Source organism: Anthonomus grandis, chromosome 10 (genome assembly GCF_022605725.1).
Source record: "Anthonomus grandis grandis chromosome 10, icAntGran1.3, whole genome shotgun sequence".
NCBI lineage: Eukaryota > Metazoa > Arthropoda > Insecta > Coleoptera > Curculionidae > Anthonomus > Anthonomus grandis.
The window spans coordinates 6301992-6324243 of NC_065555.1; the positions used below are offsets into that span (position 1 = coordinate 6301992).

General features: G+C 29.6%; 1 protein-coding gene across 6 annotated transcripts in view; it reads left to right on the forward strand.

The window, feature by feature from the left end:
- Positions 1-22252, forward strand: part of LOC126741717 (ecdysone-induced protein 74EF) — a 224318-nt gene that overhangs the window by 170372 nt on the left and 31694 nt on the right. For all 6 annotated transcript variants that reach the window (XR_007662297.1, XR_007662298.1, XM_050448260.1 and 3 more), the window contains 2 exons: positions 5412-5528; positions 19788-20009. Coding sequence is in view for 4 of the 6 variants with exons in the window: in XM_050448260.1 (XP_050304217.1) it covers positions 5412-5528; positions 19788-20009 (339 nt within the window). In the remaining 2 variants the exon portion in view is untranslated. The remainder of the gene's footprint in view (positions 1-5411; positions 5529-19787; positions 20010-22252) is intronic.

Here is a 22252-nt window from a genome sequence, read left to right on the forward strand (position 1 = left end):
TCGAAAAAAATTAAAAAATAACTTTAAAAATCAGTCTTAACTCCTTAAAAAAAAATCAAAAAAATTAAATAAAAATAAAAAGAATAACCTAAACTGCCTAAAAAAAAATAATTTTAAATGAAAATAATTTTTTTAATAAAAAAACTCTTGAAACAATCCCAACTACCTGAAAAATTTTAAAAATTACTATAAAAAAAGTTCAAGCTTCTAGCTTCAGTAGGGCTTTATTGCATGTTTTAAGATACCCTCGAAGATCAAGGCGTCATAAAGTTTAAGGCTTGACCACTTTTTTTTAAATAAAGAATTTTTTTATTTCATAACTGAATTAATTATTAATGTTGCTACCTACTTTTTTATAAACTTTTTTTATTATTTACTTCTAATCAGTCTTTTTCAATTTCATGATTCAATTAAGAAAATTAATTAAAAAATGATAACGGCAAGGTTTTTCATTATTTGGCAAATCATTAAACATTGACCAGTTGATTTCTGAGCTATTGAGTAAGTAGATTCGAATATTTTTTAAACAGTTACTTTAATCGAATTAATCCTTTAACAAAATTTTTAAAGAATATTCTTCGGAATATTCCCTTTTTTACTTCATTAAAATAGATTCATCGGTTTTTGAGATATTGAGCTTTAAAGTAAGTGGACCTCCTAAAGATCCACCTCTAAAAAAATTCCAATATTTCTTAATCAATATGTGAAATTGACCTATTTTTTTAAACACATTTGTAAAACAATATTCTTTCGAATATTCTGCTTTTTACCTCATTAAAATCGACTAATTGGTTTCTAAGATATTGAATTTCAAGTAGATCCTTTATAGATCAAACTCTTTAAAAAAACTCCAATTTTTCACAACAATGTCTCAATTGCCTGCAATTTTTTTTTGCTGCAAAACAACTGGAAACTGGAAAAATTTAAGAAATGACTTTCAAGTGATCTCAACTACTTGGAAAATTTTTTTTAAAAAAATTAAAAATATCTTCAACTACTTCAAAAAATTAAAACACACCAAACATGACTGTAATTACCTGAAAGGAAAATTTGATTTAAAACGACGTCAACTAATCTCAATTACTTGGTTTCACTGGCTTGGAAAAAAGCTGGTAGGGCATAACAGTTTCTTTAATTAAGTGACCGTGAATTTTTGTAAAAATATAAGCCATTGAATTACTTAACATTATCGAGGCACAATCTTGGTGCCCAACAAGGTGCAAAATTTCCTAAATTCTTTCCATTACCTGATGGATTTTATTAAATAACGTTCTGGCCTGAAAAACCTTAATCAACTGTATAAGAACGCAAAAAATTCCTTCAACTACCTTTAAGAAAAAAAACCATTTTCCTTAGATATTTAGTCAGGAACCCCTAGTTTTTTTTCTATATTGAGTTCACTCAAATAGGATCCAGAGTACAAAAAAATGTTTTCATATTAAAAATAAGAACCAAGTGATGAAGTCACCCTGAAAAATATATTGCTACAACCAAAAAAGAACAATTACCAATAACCCACACACACATACGTCCCCTCAGACAGGATTGTTCTCTTGCAAAACAATACAATGTGCCAAAATTTAAATACAAGTTGCATTTGCAAAAGAGTGAAAGTTTTTTTTTTGTTTTGTTAATTGTATCGGTCGAACAAATAGTAATTCTTCAATTTAGGGCGTTGGTTCGATAATAATCTTATAACATTTATCGATTATTATGTTAATGTCTAATGGCAATACAACAGGAAATCCATTTAAAAAATATATAAAAGGAAAGGAGGACTTCCTTTATGGCGAGTGATTCATCTAAAGGGAAACGATGCTCGTGATTTTTCAATTGCGTAATATCTGACCTAAAAATATCGAGTTTTTCCAGTTGCGACACTATCAAAAAAAAACGCACAAAATGACAAATTCGCTCTTTTCGCAATCCGGCGATTTCGATTAATAAACCGAAATAATTCGCAGTGCTGTCTTCGAAATTGGGTCGCATTCGCAATAAATGCGCCGATTATTTATTTTAATTTCGCCTCTTTTCTGACCCAATTTGTTTCGAAAATATGCAACGAATATGATTTTTTAGATGCCGGTGGGTGTAACTGTCCTTAAAATTGGGACTAAGTGACCATTCAGTTTAAAGGTTGAAATATAGGCAACTAGTGGGAATATTCGCTTGAAATATATCGTAGAATCTTCAGAAGAATATTCTTTGTAAATATTGTTAAGGGATCAATTCGATTCAAGTAACAACGTAGATGGATCTTCAAGATGTCCTACTTTAGAGCCTAATATCTTAATAATTAATTGGTCTATTGTATCGAAATAAAAACTGGAATACTTGGAAGAATATTGTTTAGAAATGTTATTGAAGAATCAAGTTAATTCAAGCTTAGGAAATATTGAAGTTTCTTTTTGACAATTAACGCTTATTTTAAAGCCCAATATCTCAAAATTAACCATTTTAAAGTAATTTTAAGAAATTTTCAAGCGCTTATGAGTTTTTCTAGTAAAGAAAATATTATTTGTGGTTTTTTTGGATTTCAAAGTCTTTTTTTCATTTTCCAGCCAGTTGCAATTATTTTACTGGCTTTTCCAGGGAAAAAAGTCATTTTCCAGAAGATTTTTTCAATTCAATTATTTGTTTTTAAGGTAGTCAAGGTCTTAATTTTTAATTTTTTCTAGATCGCTGAGGGTATTTTCAACATTTTTAATTTTTTTGTTTAATTTTTCTAAGTGGTTGACACTAATTGAAAGTCATTTCCTAAATTTTACAGACAGTTAGGGCTAGGTAATAATCTTTTTTTTCCAGGGAACTGAGACCATTTGAATTAACTGCGTTAATGACAAAATATGTTGTTGAAGTAGGTGTATAAAAATTATTGTTATTATTATGTTATACATAATTATTTTTGTTATTATTTGTCAGAAATATTGAACAAAAGCAAACAAAATATAAAAGTCACCGGGATCGACTTAAACTTTCAATAGTCAAAGCCAATCTGTCTTTCCCTTCAATGCCCGCGTGTATTTCCTTTTCCCAAATTATGCTGAGATCGATATTCCCTTTCATAATATACCGTTGACCTGGACCACGATGACGACGGTACCAAGCCAGGCTATATGCAGGTGATCCGAGACGTGATCCATATTCGGCATATTTCTTACATATTATATCTCAGAAAATAGGTAGCTTATTTTAACGGAATTAAAAGCAGAATATTTAGAAGAATATTCTTTACAAATTTGCTTTTTTAAAAGAACCAATCCAATTCAAGTAATAGTTTAAGAATTGGATTTTTGAGTGATCTATTTACTTTGAAGTCCAATATATCAAAAACCAATAAGTCGATTTTAATCAAATAAAAAACAGAGTATTCAGAAGAATATTTTCTAAAAATTTTGTTAAAACATTTATCTAATTTAAGTAACAGTTTAGGAAGTATTTGATTTTTTTTGAAAGTTAGATTTTTAAGGGTTTTATTTACTTTGAAGCTCGATATTTAAAAAAATAATAGGTCGATTGTAATTAAATGAAAAGCAGAATATTCCGAAGAATATTCCTTATAAATTTTGTTAAGACATTAATCCAATTTAAGTTACAATTTAAGAAATATTGTATTTTTTTTAAAGAGTTGGATTTTTAAGTGATCTACTTACTTTAAATCTCAATATCTCAAAAACAAATTAGTCGATTTTAATATAATAAAAAGCAGAATATGTAAACGAATATTCTTTACAACTTTTGTGAAAATATTATTGCAATTTTAGGGACAGTTAAGAAAATATTGATTTTTACTTAAAAAGTTGGATTTTCAAGGGCTTTATTTACTTTGAACCTCAATATCTCAAAAACCAATCAGTCGATTTTAATGTAGTAAAAAACAGAATATGCAAAAAAATATTCTTTATAACTTTTATAAAAGCAACTATCCAGTTTAAGTAATATGTTAAGAAATATTGGCTTTTTTCTTAAAAATTGGATTTTTAAGAGACCTACACACTTTGAAGCTCAATATCTCAAAAACTAATAACTCGATTTGACTAAAACAAAAAACAAAACATTCGTAAGAAAATTCCTTATAAATCATATAAAGACATTAATTCAATTTAAGCAACGGTTTAAGAAATATTAATTTTTTCTTGAAGTTAGATCTTCAAGGGGTCCATTTATTTTACAGCTCAATAGCTTAAAAACCAATGAGTCTATTTTAATGAAATAAAAAGCAAAATATTCTTTTATAGAGATATTATTTTAATTCAAGTAGCAGTTTAAAAGATATTGAAATTTTTAAATAATAATAATAATAATAATAATATTCTTTATTGGAAAATGCACATGAATTTTTTGAATATGCAAAATTTACTTCATACAAATGAATTTAATATAATGTTCTTCTATTTAACCGTTGGATAACTAGCATATAAAAGCATCCAATAAATCTTAACAATTTAGCAAAATATAAAAATATAAATAAAATACCAACATATTTAATGACAAAAAATTAAAAACAAAATACAGTATAAAACAAGATATATGTATATAAATATGTATACGTTAAAGAATAACATAAACAAGCACATGAAACAACAAAATATGTACAAAACTCTACTCCTTAACTAATTCTGAAATTCTAATAATAATTCTTAAAGAGTCGGATTTTTAAGGCAACCACTCAGTTTAAAACCCAATAACTCAAAAACCAATTGGCCTATTTTAATAAAATAAAAAGCAGAATATTCAGAAGAACATTCTTTATAAATATTGCTTAGGGTTTAAAGCAGTTCAAGCGTAACTTACTCAAATATGAGCCTTTTTGTGTACTAATGCTTAAGACCAACATCAGATCCCCAAAGTTACCACTCACTTCAAACTCTCATATCTCATAAACCAATTAACCTATTTTCATGAAATAAAAATTATTATATTCAGCAAAATATTCTTTTATTAACTACAGAAAAAAATAGCAAACTACCCTATCCTAAGGACCAAATCTTCACCACAAAGCAACTTCCCATCTAATCTTGTGCAACGTTAATAATAACAATTAAGAAAATCGCGATCCACCAGGGGGCCTAAATAATGCGAGTCATCGTTCAAATTGCAAAAAAAAAGCAAAAACCGGAGTAACCCGAAGTGCGATTACGTCTTCAACGAGGAGAATTGGGGTCAATTGCGAAGTACCAAACGCGGTGCGAACATACCAGCGAGTGCCAAAAACCGAAATTTTCGTACGTAGCGGTACTTATCGTACCTCTCCGCTATCATTATTATTATGATTTTTAAGAGTGAAAGTGGTTTTTGTTGTTTTTTTGGCCAAGGTTGCACGGATTTCCTCCGGTGGTTTACCAATTAATAATGTCGTAATTTTTACATACGCAGGTGTGTAATTAATTTATTTCTTTTTGAAATTTCAGTTGATAAGGAACAAAACAACTACCTGCACCAATTGCTGTCGAGGCAAAGGAGTGATATCCAGCATCCGTCCCTATGCGATTATACCAGAAGAAAGGCTGTTTTTCCTAACACCACAGGTAAGTAAGCAGCGCAATGCTTGTAATAGGGGCTTTTAGTCGCTTGTAACTCACTTTAACGTTCGCTAATTTTTTTCCATTATTGAGGATCAATTTTGGTGCCCAACGTGGGTAAAAATTTCCTAAATTCTTCCCATTACCTGATGCCTGGGCCGCATGTAAATTGACCCAAGGAACGAAAAGAAAGGATACTCCTTTCATTACAAATAATTGATCGTCCTCCGCTGACCGTGCAAATATTGTCGGTATATGACAAATCCCTATACCTATTCCCTAACCCTTTTGTTACGTAAAGGGCTAGTCCTTTGCCATTCTAAACAGCTGCCCGTATTTTCTTACTATTTACACACGTTCGGCGAAACACACTTTTGCGTAGGTTTCTTTATGAGGGCTTTCAACGAGTTCCCAAGCATTTTCGAATATATAAGGTGCATGTAACTTTTTAGAGGTCCGTTTTAGAGCAAAATGTTTATAATGAAACTTTTAGACCATTAAATTGTCTTTAAAAAATCTTTTATGACTTTTTTTTTGTAAAATTAGTAATTTCTGGTTCAAGGGCTTAAGTACGGTCATAGGTCAAATACAATTTAATTATTTTTTTTAGTGTCTTTAAAAAACTAATGATTTCTTATAAGTGGTTAAGTCAAACAATTCTTTTTTTCTTCTTCTTCTTCTTTTTTAGAAACGTCAAATGCCTGGAAGAAATTATTGACTTCTTCCAGGTAATTGAGGCAAAACTTTCTTTCCTTCTTCTTCCTCTTCTTCTTCTTCTCTTTTGATATCATGGTTACTTCTCTTCTTCTTTTAATTTTTTTTCTTCTTTTTTTTAGTGGCCTTAATTGCCTTTAAAAAATTATTGATTTCTTCAAGGAGTTAACCCAAACACAATTAGGTCAAATACAATTTGACCAGCACATATCTCATTGTACCCAGAGAGCGTAGAATTATGTTTTAAATTGCACAAAATAAATACTTTTTGGGAAAATTGGGTATACATTTTTTCTGGTACATTTTTTAAACAAGTTTAATTATCGAACAATCGAATTAACGATTTATCCATTAATAAAAAAAAATCTAAAATTTTTTTTTTATTTTACGTCTAAAAATTTTTCAATTTTTCAAAAATCTTCAATAACTTCTTTATTTTGAGATTTACGGCTAAATATTATTTTTTATGATTTGTTCTATTTTTAAGTAGGAATATAATGGTATAAGAAAATTTGGTATAGTCCCAATAGTTTTCAAGAAAAATAGGAAAAGCTATTAAGCAGTTTTTCTCAATTTTATGGAAAACTATCGAAGATAAAAACAATTTTAAAAATGCATTGGATGCGCATTTGCATTTTAAATAACTTTTGTTTAAATAATTTTCTTATTCAACAAACAGTTTTCCGGAAAAAAAAATAAAAACCAAAATAATGAAAATTTTTCCACGTGTACCCCTTTGGATCTTTTGAAGAAGACTTTTTAGGAAAATTCGGTATAAATCTTTTTCGACACATTTTTCAAAAAAGTGTCTCAAGACTAAAAAAATCAATTTACTCAAAAAAAATGATTACTACTATTATTATTATTAGAACATTCGAATATGTATCTAGGCCCATATGCTCGTCGGCCGCCTGTCAAAATTGACGCATTATTACCCAAAAAGGGGATTATATGCAGTTTTCGGGGAAAAATAAATATTCATAATACAACGCGTGCCTCGCCAAAGGGTTCGACAGCTGCTCAGCAAATAATATCGTATTATTATTATTTGTAGTTGTGCAAAAAGGGTTCTTTCGGCCCCAAGGGGGACCCACATCACAAGATATTGTCACACGAATGCCTGGAAGAGATGAAATAATTTGGCTCTTATTGGCAACTGAATATCCTGAGTGCTAGTGGTTATTATTTTGTTACTATTGATTTCTAAGGACTCTAAAGGCTGCTCAAGCACTTTCTGAAAAATTTATTAAAATCCATGCAACTGAAATCAAGGTATTGGCATTTTGCGCATAGGAGTGCCTGGAAGAGATTAAATAATTGGTCTCTTATTGGCAATTGAATATCTTAAGGGCTTGTGGTTAATATGTTGTAATTATTGACTTTTAACGACTTCAAGGACTCCTGAAGCACTTTCTGAAAAGAATATTAAAATCCATGGAACTGAAATCGAGATACTGATATTTTACGCATAGGAGTGCCTGGAAGAGATGAAATAATTTGTCTCTTATTGGCAACTGAATATCTTGAGTACTAGTGGTAATTATTTTAAAATTATTGATTTCTAAGGACTTCAAACGCTCCTCAAGTACTTTTTAAAATTCATTAAAGTCCATGCAACTAAAACAAGATACTGATATTTTACGCATAGGAGTGCCTGGAAGAGATGAAATAATTTATCTCTTATTGGCAACTGAATATCTTGAGTACTAGTGATTATTATGTTGTAATTATTGATTTCTAAGGACTTCAAATGCTCCTCAAGTACTTTCTGAAAAATTGATTAAAATCCATGCAATTGAAATCAAGATACTGATATTTTACGCATAGGAGTGCCTGGAAGAGATGAAATAATTTGTCTCTTATTGAGTAATTATTTTAAAATTATTGATTTCCAAAGACTGCAAACGCTCCTAAAGTACTTTCTGAAAAATTTATTAATATCCATGCAATTGAAATCAAGATACTGATATTTTACGCATAGGAGTGTCTGGAAGAGATGAAATAATTTGTCTCTTATTGGCAACTGAATATCCTGAGTACTAGTGGTAATTATTTTATAATTATTGATTTCTAAGGACTTCAAACGCTCCTCAAGTACTTTCTGAAAAATTTATTAAAATCCATGCAATTGAAATCAAGATACTGATATTTTACGCATAGGAGTGCCTGGAAGAGATGAAATAATTTGTCTCTTATTGGCAACTGAGTATCTTGAGTACTAGTGGTAATTATTTTATAATAATTGATTTCTAAGGGCTTTAAATGCTCCTCAAGTACTTTCTGAAAAATTTATTAAAATCCATGCAATTGAAATCAAGATACTGATATTTTACGCATAGGAGTGCCTGGAACTAAATATCTCGATTGCTAGTGGTTAATATTTTATTATTGACGTATAACTGGCGGTTTACATGATAATAAAATTTCCTTACCGCATGCCCCCCACCCTTTTCCAAAGTACATTTTGGCGACTAAATCGCCAGCAAGTCTCCAACGGTCAGCCAACATAACGACATAATCGGCAAACCTTTTGTGTACAACCGTCCAACGAATTCTTCGACCCTTTAAGGGTTCGTAACCGATCGGGCGAGGAGGAATGTCGCGCTGACCAACTGTAACGATGGACCTAAGAGATGACCCCTGTCCGAGTAAAAAAAAAATATAAAAAAGGCATAAAGGTATGATTAATGGTTTTAGGTGGTACAAAGGTCAACTTGACCCTCTCTGGTGTATGGAAACCGGACGTGTCCAGGAGCGAATCTTCCTTTTGAGCAGGTTTTAAGGAAAAGGAAAAAATGACACGACGAGAAAAGGGTGCGTCGGGTTTGTTTACGGTTGGTGCGTGAGAGAAAGGGGTCAGGGAAGTCGCATAGAGGAACTAATGACGTATCGTCATTTTCGTCCGATTCTTTTGTCCGGTTTCTTGTTTTCTTGAAGCGTACGTTCGTATGAATATTAATTGCCCCCACGTCACTGGTTCTGTTGGATTTAAGTCAGTTAATCTTGCGGTTCGTTATTTTGTTGTTCAATAGGAAGTTCTCAACTGTTTTTTACGCTCATCATTCTATATTTCAATCAATTTTTTTTACACAAAAATTTACTAAACGTTAATTAATGAAAATTTTGAACTTCTACAAGTTTTATCTTAAAGATTTTTATCCAAGTGGAACTCAAAGTGAGTTATAACCAATTAAAGGCAACTTTAATTAACACTAAATTGAATGTGTAGAATGAATATTAATAAATTAATTATTCAATTAATGTTGAATGACTGTCAAACTTATTTGTCAATTTAGACACAACTTATTGCTTTGTATTTGTACTGCTTTTTTTTGCAAACTAAAAACATTTATTATTAATATTATTATTATTATAACGTATGATGGAAGTAGGTCTCTAAAATACCCTTTGAAGGAAACCCAGAAGCATATTTCATGCTAGGAGAGACGTGATTATACCGGCAAATTAGAATTATGTTCATTTTCAACGTGTGGCGTTTATTTTAAGCATTTAAAGTCATTTTTCATAATTATTAAAAATATTTAAAGCAGTTTTTACTGTTATTCCAGGCATTTCAATTTACACAATGTGATTTTTAATTTTTACATGCATTTCAAGCCATTTTTTAATTTTATATAAAGCACTTAAAGCCAGTTTTCAATATTAATCCATGCAATTAAAGTAATTTTTATTTTGACTCCAAATATTTGAAGCTATTCCCTTAATTTATTCCTGGCATTCAAGAAATTTTTTAATTTTAGTCGGAGTCATTTTTAAATTTAATTCCGAATATTTGAATCTATTTCCTTAATTTATTCTTGGCAATTAAATCAATTGGTCAATTTTATTTCAAGCATTCGAACCCGTTTTCAAGCATTTAGAATTATTTGAAGTAATTTTCAACTTTATTCATAGATTTGAAGGTATTTCTCAATATTACTTCAAGCATACGAAGTCGTTTTGTATTTTTATATAAAACATTTAAAGCCATGTTCAATAATAATCTAAGCCTTTGTGGTAATTTTGAATTTTCTTCCAAGCATTTGAAGCTATTTTATTAATTTAATCCATTCGTCCAAACTAATTCAATTTGATTTCAAGTATTTGACCCAATTTGTTAATGTTTTTTAAAGCATTTGAAGTCATTTATTTCAAAAGTTCGCTTTATTTGATTTAATTTTCAACTTCCACGTGCATTTGAAGACATCTTTCAATTATATTCCAAGCATATAAAGTTAGGTCCTTAATTTATTACTGGCATTTGAAGTATAGTTTGTCAGCTTAATTTCAATCATTTGAAGATATTTTTCAATATTACTAAAATCATTTGAAGTCATTTGATTCAATTTTCAAATCTACCATTTATTTAAAGGCATTTTTCAAATTTATTCCATATATTCGAAGTTGTTTTTTCATTTGATTTAAAGAACTTGAAGCCTTTTTTTAATAATAATATTCATACATTTGACGTAATTTGCAGTTCTATTTCAAGCATTTAAAGTCATTTTGATTGTTATTATAAGCATTTAGAGAATTTTTTTAAATTTTAATCCTTTTAGATACTTTATAGTTCTTATCCAAACATTTGAAGCGTGCAATTTGAAAATTTTATTTTAAGCATTTAAAGTCATGTTTCAAAATTATTAAACGCATTTAAAACAGGTTTTACTGTTATTCCAAGCATTCTGATTTATTTGACGTAATTTTCAATTTTTCCATGCATTTAAAGCCGCTTTCTTAAATTTTATTTTAGATACTTAAAGCCATTTTTCGAAGGTAATTGATGCATTAGACATAATTTGTAATCTTATTTTAACGATTTGAAGCTATTCCTTTAATTTATTCCTAAAATTTTAAGAAGTTTATCCATTTAATTTCAATCATTTGAAGCTAATTTTCAAAATTGTTAAGTCATTCCTAATATTATTCCAAGCATTTCGATTTATTTGACCTAATTTGTAATTTTATTTTAATCGTTTGGAGCTATTCGCTTAATTTATTCCTGGCATTTGAAGTAGTTTGTCAATTTAATTTTAACCATTTGAAGCTTATTTTTAATATTATTAAAAGCATTTGAAGTCATTTTTAATGTTATTCTAACCATTTTGGCTTATTTGACGTAACTTTCAATTTTCTCATGCACTTGGAGACAGTTTTCAATTTTTTTCAAATATTTGAAGCTATTTTTTTAATTTATACCTGGCATTTGAAGCTATTTCTTGTCATATATTTAAAGCGATTTTTCAATTTTAATAAAAGCATTTAAAGCCATTTTTGATGTTATTTAAAGCACTTAAAGCAATTTTTCAAAGTTATTCCAAGTATTTTAATTTAATTGACATAACTATTTGAAGTCATTTTTTAATTTTATTCCAAACATTGGAAGCTCTTTCGTTAATTTATTCCTGGCCATTGAACCGATTTGTCAATTTTATTTCAAATATTTGAAACCAATTTTCAAAATTATTAAAAGCATTTGAAGCCATTTTTGATATTATTTCAAACATTCAAAGCATTTTTTGAAATTTTATTTGAAGCACTTGAAGCAATTTTTCAAAGTTATTCCAAGCATTTCAATTTACTTGACGTAACTTTAAATTTTTGAAGCCATTTTTAACGTTATTCCAAGAATTTCGATTTATTTAACGTAATGTTCAACTTTTCCATGCATTTGAAGAAATTTTTCAATTTTATTCAAGTAAATTTTTTAATTTTATTCCAAACATTGGAAGCAATTTCTTTAATTTATTCCTGGAAATTGAACCGACTTGTCAATTTTATTTCAAGTATTTGAAATCAATTTTCAAATTTATTATAAGCATTTGAAGCCATTTTTGATATTATTTCAAATATTTAAAGCATTTGTTGAAATTTTATTTGAAGCACTTGAAGCAATTTTTCAAAGTTATTCCAAGCATTTCAATTTACTTGACGTAACTTTCAATTTTTGAAGCCATTTTTAATGTTATTCCAAGAAATTTGAAATGCATTTGAAGAAATTTTTAAATTTTATTCCAAACATTGGAAGCAATTTCTTTAATTTATTCCTGGCAATTGAACTGACTTGTCAATTTTATTTTAAGTATTTGAAGTCAATTTTCAAAGTTCTTAAGAGCATTTAAAGCCCTTTTTTATGTTCTTTAAGTCATTCGAAGCATTTTTTTTTAAATTTTATTTTAAGCACTTGAAGCAATTTTTCAAAGTTATTTCAAGCATTTCAATTTACTTGACGTAACTTAAAATTTTTGAAGCCATTTTTAACGTTATTCCAAGAATTTCGATTTATTTAACGTAATGTTCAATTTTTCCATGCATTTGAAGAATTTTTTTAATTTTATTCCAAACATTGGAAGCAAATTCTTTAATTTATTATTCCTGGCAATTGAACCGACTTGTCAATTTTATTTCAAGTATTTGAAGTCAATTTTCAAAGTTATTAAAAGTATTTGAAGCCATTTTTTATATTATTTCAAACATTCAAAGCATTTGTTGAAACTTTATTTGAAGCACTTGAAGCCACTTTTCAAGTTATTCCAAGCATTTCAATTTACTTGACGTAACTTTCAACTTTTGAAGCCATTTTTAATGTTATTCCGAGAATTTCGATTTATGTAACGTAATGTTCAACTTTTCCATGCATTTGAAGAAATTTTTTAATTTTATTCCAAACATTGGAAGCAATTTCTTTAATTTATTCCTGGCAATTAAACCGACTTGTCAATTTTATTTCAAGTATTTGAAGTCAATTTTCAAAGTTCTTAAAAGCATTTACAGCCCTTTTTTATGTTCTTTAAAGCATTCGAAGCATTTTTTTTTTAAATTTTTTTTAAGCACTTGAAGCAATTTTTCAAAGTTATTCCAAGCATTTCAATTTACTTGACGTAAATTTCAATTTTTGAAGCCAATTTTAACGTTATTTCGAGACTTTCGATTTATGTAAGGTAATGTTCAACTTTTCCATGCATTTGAAGAAATTTTTTAATTTTATTCCAAACATTGGAAGCAATTCCTTTAATTTATTCCTGGCAATTGAACTGACTTGTCAATTTTATTTCAAGTATTTGAAGTAAATTTTCAAAGTTCTTAAAAGCATTTAAAGCCATTTTTGATGTTATTTAAAGCATTCAGAGCATTTTTAAAAAATTTAATTTAAAGCACTTGAAGCAATTTTTCAAAGTCATTTCAAGCATGGCATTTTACTTGACGTAACTTTCAATTTTTGAAGCCATTTTTAATGTTATTCCAAGAATTTCGATTTAATTAACGTAATGTTCAACTTTTCCATGCATTTGAAGACATTTTTCAATTTTATTCAAGTCATTTTTTAATTTTATTTCAAGTATTTGAAGTCAATTTTCAAAGTTATTAAAAGCATTTAAAGCCATTTTTGATATTATTCCAAAGCATTTCAATTTACTTGATGTAACTTTCAATTTTTCTATGTATTTCAAGCCATTTTTCAATATTAATTTACTAACCTAATTTGTTCCAAGTTTATTCCAAGCATTCAAATCTTATAATTCAATACTTATGACAAACACCTTAAAATATTTTTCAATTTTATTTCAAGAATCTGAACTCATTGTCTTATTTCATTCACAAGATAACTCTATGCCTATTTTTTTCACAAAAAAGTGTATTAAATTTTAATTAAAGATAATACTGTATTCTACAAGTATTAATTTAACGACTTTTATCCTAATTAAACTCCTAGTGAGTTAGAAGCAATCAAAGATATGAATGACTCTATTTGCTTTATTTAACTTAAGATATTTTAATAGCCGCATTGTTTTTAAAACTAAAGATCATTATGTACCTACAAGTTTTATCTTAATTGAACTCCAAGTGAAAAAAGGTATTTTATATGTTCCAACTGCCTGGAAGAACCAAATAAATTCATTCAAATGTCTGGAAAGCAATCGACTTTTCCAGGATTTTTTCAGGAACATCCTTTACATTACTTAACCACGAATACCTTGAGATGAAAAGCTGCTTAAACTGCCCCTAAGATCCTATACTTCATATTGCGGTCATAAAATATCTGTTACACGTTGTTTAGGGTCCGAGTGGTCCATTTGCCCTCCTAATCGTGCGGTAAATCTCCTTTTTTGTTAACTACTGTTATGACAATAAACACCCAAAATTCCTACCTGAGACCCTAAGCGAGATGGACGATACTGCTCAGCCTCCTGATCGAGTGAAAAAGCAACAATCCTAGATGACTTCCTTGAAGGGTATACATTTCACACCTTTTATTGTCCTAAAGCATAATAGGGATGTTTTGTAAGTTTTAAGAGGATAATGATCAGTGGAAGAGAGATCGGATTATGCCGATTTAACGGACCGAAAATTCGTCACTTTTATACCTTTTTTACACTTGCACGTATTGAGTATCAACCACCGGTGAAGGGTTGTTTTTTTTTTGGGTTTGACAATTTGCATAAGACATTCAGCACCCTCCGGGGTGGACGGGGGGATTGTTTTGATTTATTATTTCGTCCGAGGGACGTCGTCCATGGGCGTCAGATCTGGTCAGTAATAGGACCAGTTTAATGGATTAGGATTTTTTTTTCTTGACGCGTTTTTAACGGATTTTTCGGGGGTTTTATTGACGGTCTTTGAGGAGTTAATGGAACTTCGGTTTTTTTCATTCTAATTGAAAGGTTTGTTTCGTCCAGGCAGTTGGGACTTAAAAAATCCCATTTCGACCTATTGAAGTCTCACTTTGAGGTGAAATATGGGTCTCTTCGAGGCAGTTAAAGTAGTAATTTTTCACGTTTAGTTTGTTCATTTATGTTCAAAGGATGTTGATTTGCCAGAAAGTCCTAAAAAAGTCGATTTTTTTCGTCCAGATATTTAAATGAATTTCTTTTGGTCTTCCAGGCAGTTGGAATATAAAGAATCTCATTTTGTCCCAATTGGGATAAAACTTATAGAGTATAAAATTATCTATAAATAAACTATCTACTTTTTTTGAAAAAAAAAATTCATTTTTTTTTTTTTGAGTTATAGACATTGTGTCGAATATATAGAAATAAAAAAACAATATTTAAAAAAAATGTTTTTTTCAAAATCGCATTTGTTCAATTTTTTAAGTTATGAAAAAATCAATATTTTGAAAAAATGTTTCTTTTTTAAAAATTTTGTGGGAATGTAGAAAGACGCTGAAATAGGTATTCAATGAAATTACTTTGGGAATATCTAGACAAATTTTCAAAATCTGATTCATTTTTTGAGTTGAAAAAACAATATTTTCAAAAAAAAAATTTCTAAAAATCTTGTATAAATTTCGAAAAACGCTGAGATTGGTGTCCAACCAAATTATCCAAAGAATATGTGTACAAATTTTCAAATACGCATTTGTTCAATTTTTTGAATTATGAACATTGTGTCGGATATATTGAAAAAAAATCAATATTTTCAAAAAATATTGTTTTCGCAAAAGTTTGTACGAATGTTAAAGAACGCTAAAAAAAGTATTAGGGCGGGTCGGTTCTCTAGGTTTTTTATGCCTGTAGTAAAAAAAGTTGCCAAATGGTCCATAATGAATACCAATTTTTTACTTTTTTTTAATTTTATTATTTTACCCTAAGACCCCTATAAAAAATTAAAAAAAAATTATATTATTAAAGACTTCTCCTTCAAACAACTAAAAATAGCTTTCAACACACTCACAAAAATTTTTATTCAATTTAAACAACGTTAAGCCTCCCCGCCAGGTAAATTTGTACGGAACGGCCCCTTCCTTCAAAAATTTCGTGATGAGGCTAATACTAAATGATATTTCAAAGTGCAAATGTACCGATTTTAACTTGTGTATTTGGGAGAAGTCATACAAAGTTCCAAAAATGGAACAAGCTTTCCTAAACGACCAGAGAACTACACGATTAATGTCTATAGGGCAAGTAGATGCCAAAACAAGTAAAATTTTGCAGCAAAAACAAAAAAGAAAAAGCAGGCACCTCTCGCGTAATATTCCGGAGGACAAAAGTCAACAAAACATTTCGCGTATCAGAAAAAAAAATAAACAAGGCAATCTATCAGATATATCAGTGCCAAGCGAACCAGACTGTGATCCAGACTTCGAATCAGACCCGTCAACTTCTACGGGCATAACCCCATGCATTAGCAAAAGCAATAGACCGAGCTAGATTATCAAGTAGAAAAGGAGCAATGATCGCCAGTGCAGTTCTGGAAGATGTTGGATTGATATCCAAAACTGATCAATCTTATGTAATAGACAAGTCCAAATTAGATCGACAAAGAAAAAGGCAACGACTTGATTTACAAAAAAATATAATAAAAGATGCTACTAGTCTTCAAGCTCTTTATTTTGATGGACGCAAAGATAGAACTTTTCTCATTAAAAAACAGGGTGAATCGTCATCTAGGAAAATCATTGTCGAAGAATATATAGTGTTATTAAAGGAACCAGGTAGCGATTATATAGGACACGTAACACCTGAAAACGGTATTGCAAAGACCATAGCTTCAACGATTCTAAAAGATTTAACCGAAAATGAAGTATTAGTTAGCGAGTTAGTTGCGGTTGGCTGCGATGGTACTGTCATTAACACTGGGCCTCACGGTGATGTAATACATTTGTTGAAATTACATCTTAAACGACCTTTGCAATGACTAATATGTCAACTACATGCAAACGAGTTGCCATTGCGACATTTGGTTTGACATCTGAACGGAAATACCACAGGACCATTATCATTCTATTGGCAAACTTATTGAAACATGTGAGCGATTACCTGTCGTGTGCTACGAAACAATCAAAGTTAATTTGCCTGAGGTAAATTTAAAAGAATTAAGTAGCGATCAAAAATATTTATACGAGATTGGCACTGCCATATCTACTGGAAACTGTCCATCTAATTTAGCGAATAAATCTCCTGGCAAGTTATCTCACGCAAGATGGTTAACAACGGCGAATCGTATCTTGCGGGCTTACAGTAAGAAATTCCCCGCCTAAATTAAAAGTGTTGACAGAATATATTCTGCAAGTATATGTGAAGATTTGGTTTCGAGTAAAAACTGTACCATTGTGCACATTTAGAGCTCTTCACCTTTGGCAGCTAATTCAATATTCAAGATATTTAAGTGAAGAACTTAAAGCTGTAGTTGATCCTGTAATTCAACGAAATGGCTTTTATGGCCATCCTGAAAATATTATACTAACGATGATCTTTGACTCACGTCATCATATAAGACAATTAGGGTAGAGAAAAATATTAAGTTGCAGGTCGAATGAGAAAAAAATTCCTGTAAATTTGAATAGCACGATAAGAAAATTTGAAATTCCCAAGTTCAGTTTTGAAGTGGAATCATATTTTGATTTAATAAATTGGCAAGAGTGCAAAGTAACAGAGCCACCGATGACGAAGCATCTGTCTGATGAAGAAATTGAAGAATTTATTAAAACTAGCAGCTATCCAGAGGGAGATTCATGGAAGTTACCCTGCCATACGCAGGCTGTTGAAAGATGTGTCAAATTAGTGACAGAGGCATCGTCGGCCGTATGTGGGTATACTAACAGAGATGGTTGGATACGTACAACGATAGCATCTAGAAGCTAGATGCCAAAGTTTAATACAAAATTAGACTATGAAGTAGGAAATTAGAAATTGCTCATATGGTTGGGTGCATGGGTGGGCAGGGATGGAACTCGATGGGAGCCACCTCCCCGTGGTAAGTTCTGGGTTATTTTGTATCTGTTTATATACAAAATAGGCGAAGAACTGCTCAAGTATCCAATAGAATTATCCAAAAAATATGCGTACAAATTTTCAAAATTGGTTCTGTTCAATTTTTTGAACTATTAAAAATCAATATTTTTTTATAAACTTATAATCTTTATAAAAAAATCAATCTTTTCAAAAAAGAAATTTTTTCTCAAAATTTTGTACGAATGTAAAAAAGCGCTAAAATCCAGTACAATTTTCCAGGGAATATGTGTATGTACAAATTTTCAAAATGGCATCTGCTCAATTTTTTGAGTTATGAACACTGGGTCGAATATATTGAAAAAAAAATCAATATTTAAAAAAAAAAAATTTTTCAAAATCTTGTACGAGTTTATGTGTACGAATTTTCAAAATCGCATTTGCTCAATTTCTTGGGTTATGAACATTGTTTCGAATATTTAGGAAAATGATCTATCAATAATTTCAAAGAAAAATTTTTTTCTCAAAATTTTGTACGAATGTTGAAAAACGCTAAAATAAGTATCCAATCAAATTTTCCAGGGAATATGTGGACACATTTTCAAATACGCATTTGTTTAATTTTTGGAATTATGAACATTGTGTCAAATATATAGAAAAAATAATCAATATTTTCAAAAAAAAATTTTTTTTTCAAAATCTTGTACGAATTTCGAAAAACACTGAGATAGATGTCCAACCAAATTATCCAGAGAATTTGTTTACAAATTTTCAAAATCGCATTTGTTCAATTTCTTGAGTTATGAACACTGGGTCAAATATATTGAAAAAAAAAATCAATATTTTCAAAAAATATTTTTTTTTAATCTTGTACGAACTTCGAAAAACGCTGAGATACGTGTCCAATTAAATTGTCCAAGAAATATGTGTAAAAAGTTGTTTAGAGAAATAAATAAAGCTACTCAAACCTTTAATTGCTTGCAACTCACTAGGAGTTCTATTACGGAAAAAACGTTTTAAATAAAACTTGTAGAGTACAAAATAATATTTCAAAAAAGTCTAATATAAAATCATTTTAAATACAAAAAAAAACGATTAAAAACCGAAATATAAAATCCCAAAGTGAGCTATTATTACGATTCTTTTAACCAACCTACTTAGAGATAAAATAAATTAATGTAAGGATTCTAAAAGTTAGAACAAAGAGTTGGTACCACACTTTTACTAACATAAAACACTATGCTTCATTCAATTTATAGTTTTAGTTGAATTATTGTACTAATTTATAAGTTTACTGGAGAAATTGTACACATTTTCCTCGAAAAATGGCGCATGGTTTAATATCTATACAACCCTGAAAAATTATACTCATATATAGTTTTAGTTGAGTATTAACCCAGATAATAAATTGTACTAATTTTCCTCGAAACATTTGACACGTTCATAACGCAACTTCTTGGCGCCCAACAGTGCGGTATTGAATAAAATCCTTAACCGTTTTATTTTAACAATTAATTTAACCCCTAGCCGGTGAGGCAACTTGCTGTTCTAAAACGACCCTCTGGTCAGTTTCTATGATGTAAAAATCGACAAAATCCACACGGACTCGTTTTAAGTGGCATTAGTGACCGCTATTTTTTCCTTAAAAAGCAACTATAGCGCCAAATGTCCGGTTTTGAACTTTCACCCCTTTAAATAGATATCAGACGTGTGGGAAAACGGATTTCGTAGAAATGGGTTCATTTTTTTTTCTACGTTATTTTTTGGGGTGTAACACGATCTCTTAGGGTCAGTAAGTAGTAGGATATCGATACCAAACTGACCGTTATAGAGGAAACACTCTCTCTGTTTTATATGTTTTTTTTGTGACATTTTGCAGGATCGTTACCGCCCAGCCCGGCGGACTCGGGCGTTTCGGACGTGGACAGTTCATCTTCAGGGCACACGTCTACCGATGAATTGAAGGCGAGACTGCAGCCGTCGATTCATTCGCCTGTAGGCGGACTGTTTCCCAGGCATCCCGCTTTAACGTGGAACACACCGTTACACCAGCATGGCCAGAGGCAGATGGGTCAACAGTTTTACCAACCGTTTTCCACGAGTAAGTTATTTGAAATATGTATGTAGTCATAACCCGAAAACGACCAAACTGATGAAAAAAAGTGTAGTAATCAAAATTGCGGATTAGAAGTTTTCCTATTAAAAGTATTTCTTGACAATTTTTCAAAATTTTAATAGTTTCTGAGATAATCGAGTGTGAAGCTCGGGATGACAGAAAGAAATGAATTTTGCGCACAATAACCACTTATCGGGTTATAACTCAAAAACGAACGGATTTTAAAAAAAAAGTGTAATTATCAAAATTGTAGTTTGGAAATTTTCTTATAAAAAATGTCTTTTGAGAAATTTTCAAAATTTTGACAGTTTTTGAGAAAATCGAATCTAAATGCGGTAAATAATAGCGCACAGTAAACACATATTGGGTTATAATCCAAAAACTGAGGTAATGAAAAAAAGGTATAGAGAGAGGTTCCTGAAGAGGCCTTGAGGGCAGAAATGTCACTCCCAATTAAAAATTCGGATAGTTAGGGCATTTTTGGTTAATGCACTTTTTTTAACAAATTTTTTTTACCAAATTCCCAGTTTCATTGCAAATATTTGGAGATATATATAAATATATATATATTCCTTTGAAATAATTGAAGTATTTTTAAAGGAGTTTGATGCAATGAAAGGGCATTTATTTCTGACTAATTATATAAATGAGCGTTTTTTGTATCTTAAAAGCTTTTACAGTTCTAGGAGATTGGGTCAGTCAAGTCCAAAAGCCAAATTGGCATTTTATGATTTTTAGTTTTTACCAGGAATTTTTGGTCATAACTTTTCAACCACTGGAAATATTTTCATGATTTTGTCACGACAAAATACTCGAATTCGTGAGGATTATTTCTATGATAGAAACTTCACTTTAAATTAAAAATTTTGATATTTAGAGCATTTTTGGTTGAGGCACTTTTTTGCTTAATTTTTTTACAAATTATCATTTTTATTGCAAATATTTATATGAAATAATTGAAATATTAAAAAAAAAATACATTTTAAAAAAGAGCATCTATTTTCGAATAATTTTATATACGAACATTTTTGTGCCTCAAAAACTTTATGAGTTAGAGGCAATTTTGTCATCCAAGGTCCAAAAGCCACCAAATTTGAAGATTTTAAAACCAAATTCTAATTTTATGATTTTTATTTTTTACCGGACATTTTTGGTCATAACTTGGGAACTACTTGAAATAGGTTTATAATTTTTTTACAACAAAATAGTCGGACTCCTGAGGATTCATTTAAAGGTAAAAACGTCGCTGTGAATTAAATAATTGGCCAGAAATAGCATTTTTGGTTAGGGCAATTCAACTGGATGTAAAAGAAAAGAATCAATAATTTTGTTCAGGCAGTTGAAGTCATTAGTTTTTTTTTCTTGAGTAACTTCAACTGCCTGGACGAAATTAGTGATTTTATTTTAAAAAAATCAATAGTTTTGTCCAAGTAGTTAATGTCATTAATTTATTATTCTTGTATAATGTCAACTGCCTGGATGAAATTATTAATTTTTTTTTAAAGAATGAAATCAATAGTTTATTCCAGGCAGTTGACCTTATTCAAGAAGAAGACATGTATGACGTCAACTAGCTGAAGAAGAATGAAATTTTGATTTTTTTTAAAGAATAAAATCAATCATTTTTTTCAGACATTGACTTTATATCAACATATATAACTGGAAAAAATTATTGATTTTATTCTTACAAAAAAAAATCAATAATTTCGTCCAGGTAGTTGACGTCATAAATTTCTTCTTCTTGAATTAAGTCAAATGCCTGGAAAAAATATTGATTTCATTATTTTTAAAAAAATCAATAATTTTTTTCTTCTTCACGTAGTTAACGTCATAAATTTCTTCTTCTTGAATAAACTCAATTGCCTGAAAAAATTATTGATTTCATTCTTTTGAAAAAAATAAATAATTTCGTCCAGGCAGTTGACGTCATCTAACTCTTCTTGAATAAAGTCAACTGCCTGGAAAAAATTATTGATTTTAGTCTTAAAAAAATCAGTAATTTCGTCCAGGCAGTTGTTGTCATAAATTTCTTCTTCTTGAATTAACTCAATTGCCTAGAAAAAATTATTGATTTCATTCTTTAAAAAAAATCAATAATTTCGTACATGCAGTTGAAGTCATAAAATTATTCATCTTGAATAAAGTTAACTATCTGAAAAAAATTATTGATTTCAGTCTTATATAAAATCAATAATGTCGTCCAGGCAGTTGACGTCATAAATTTCTTC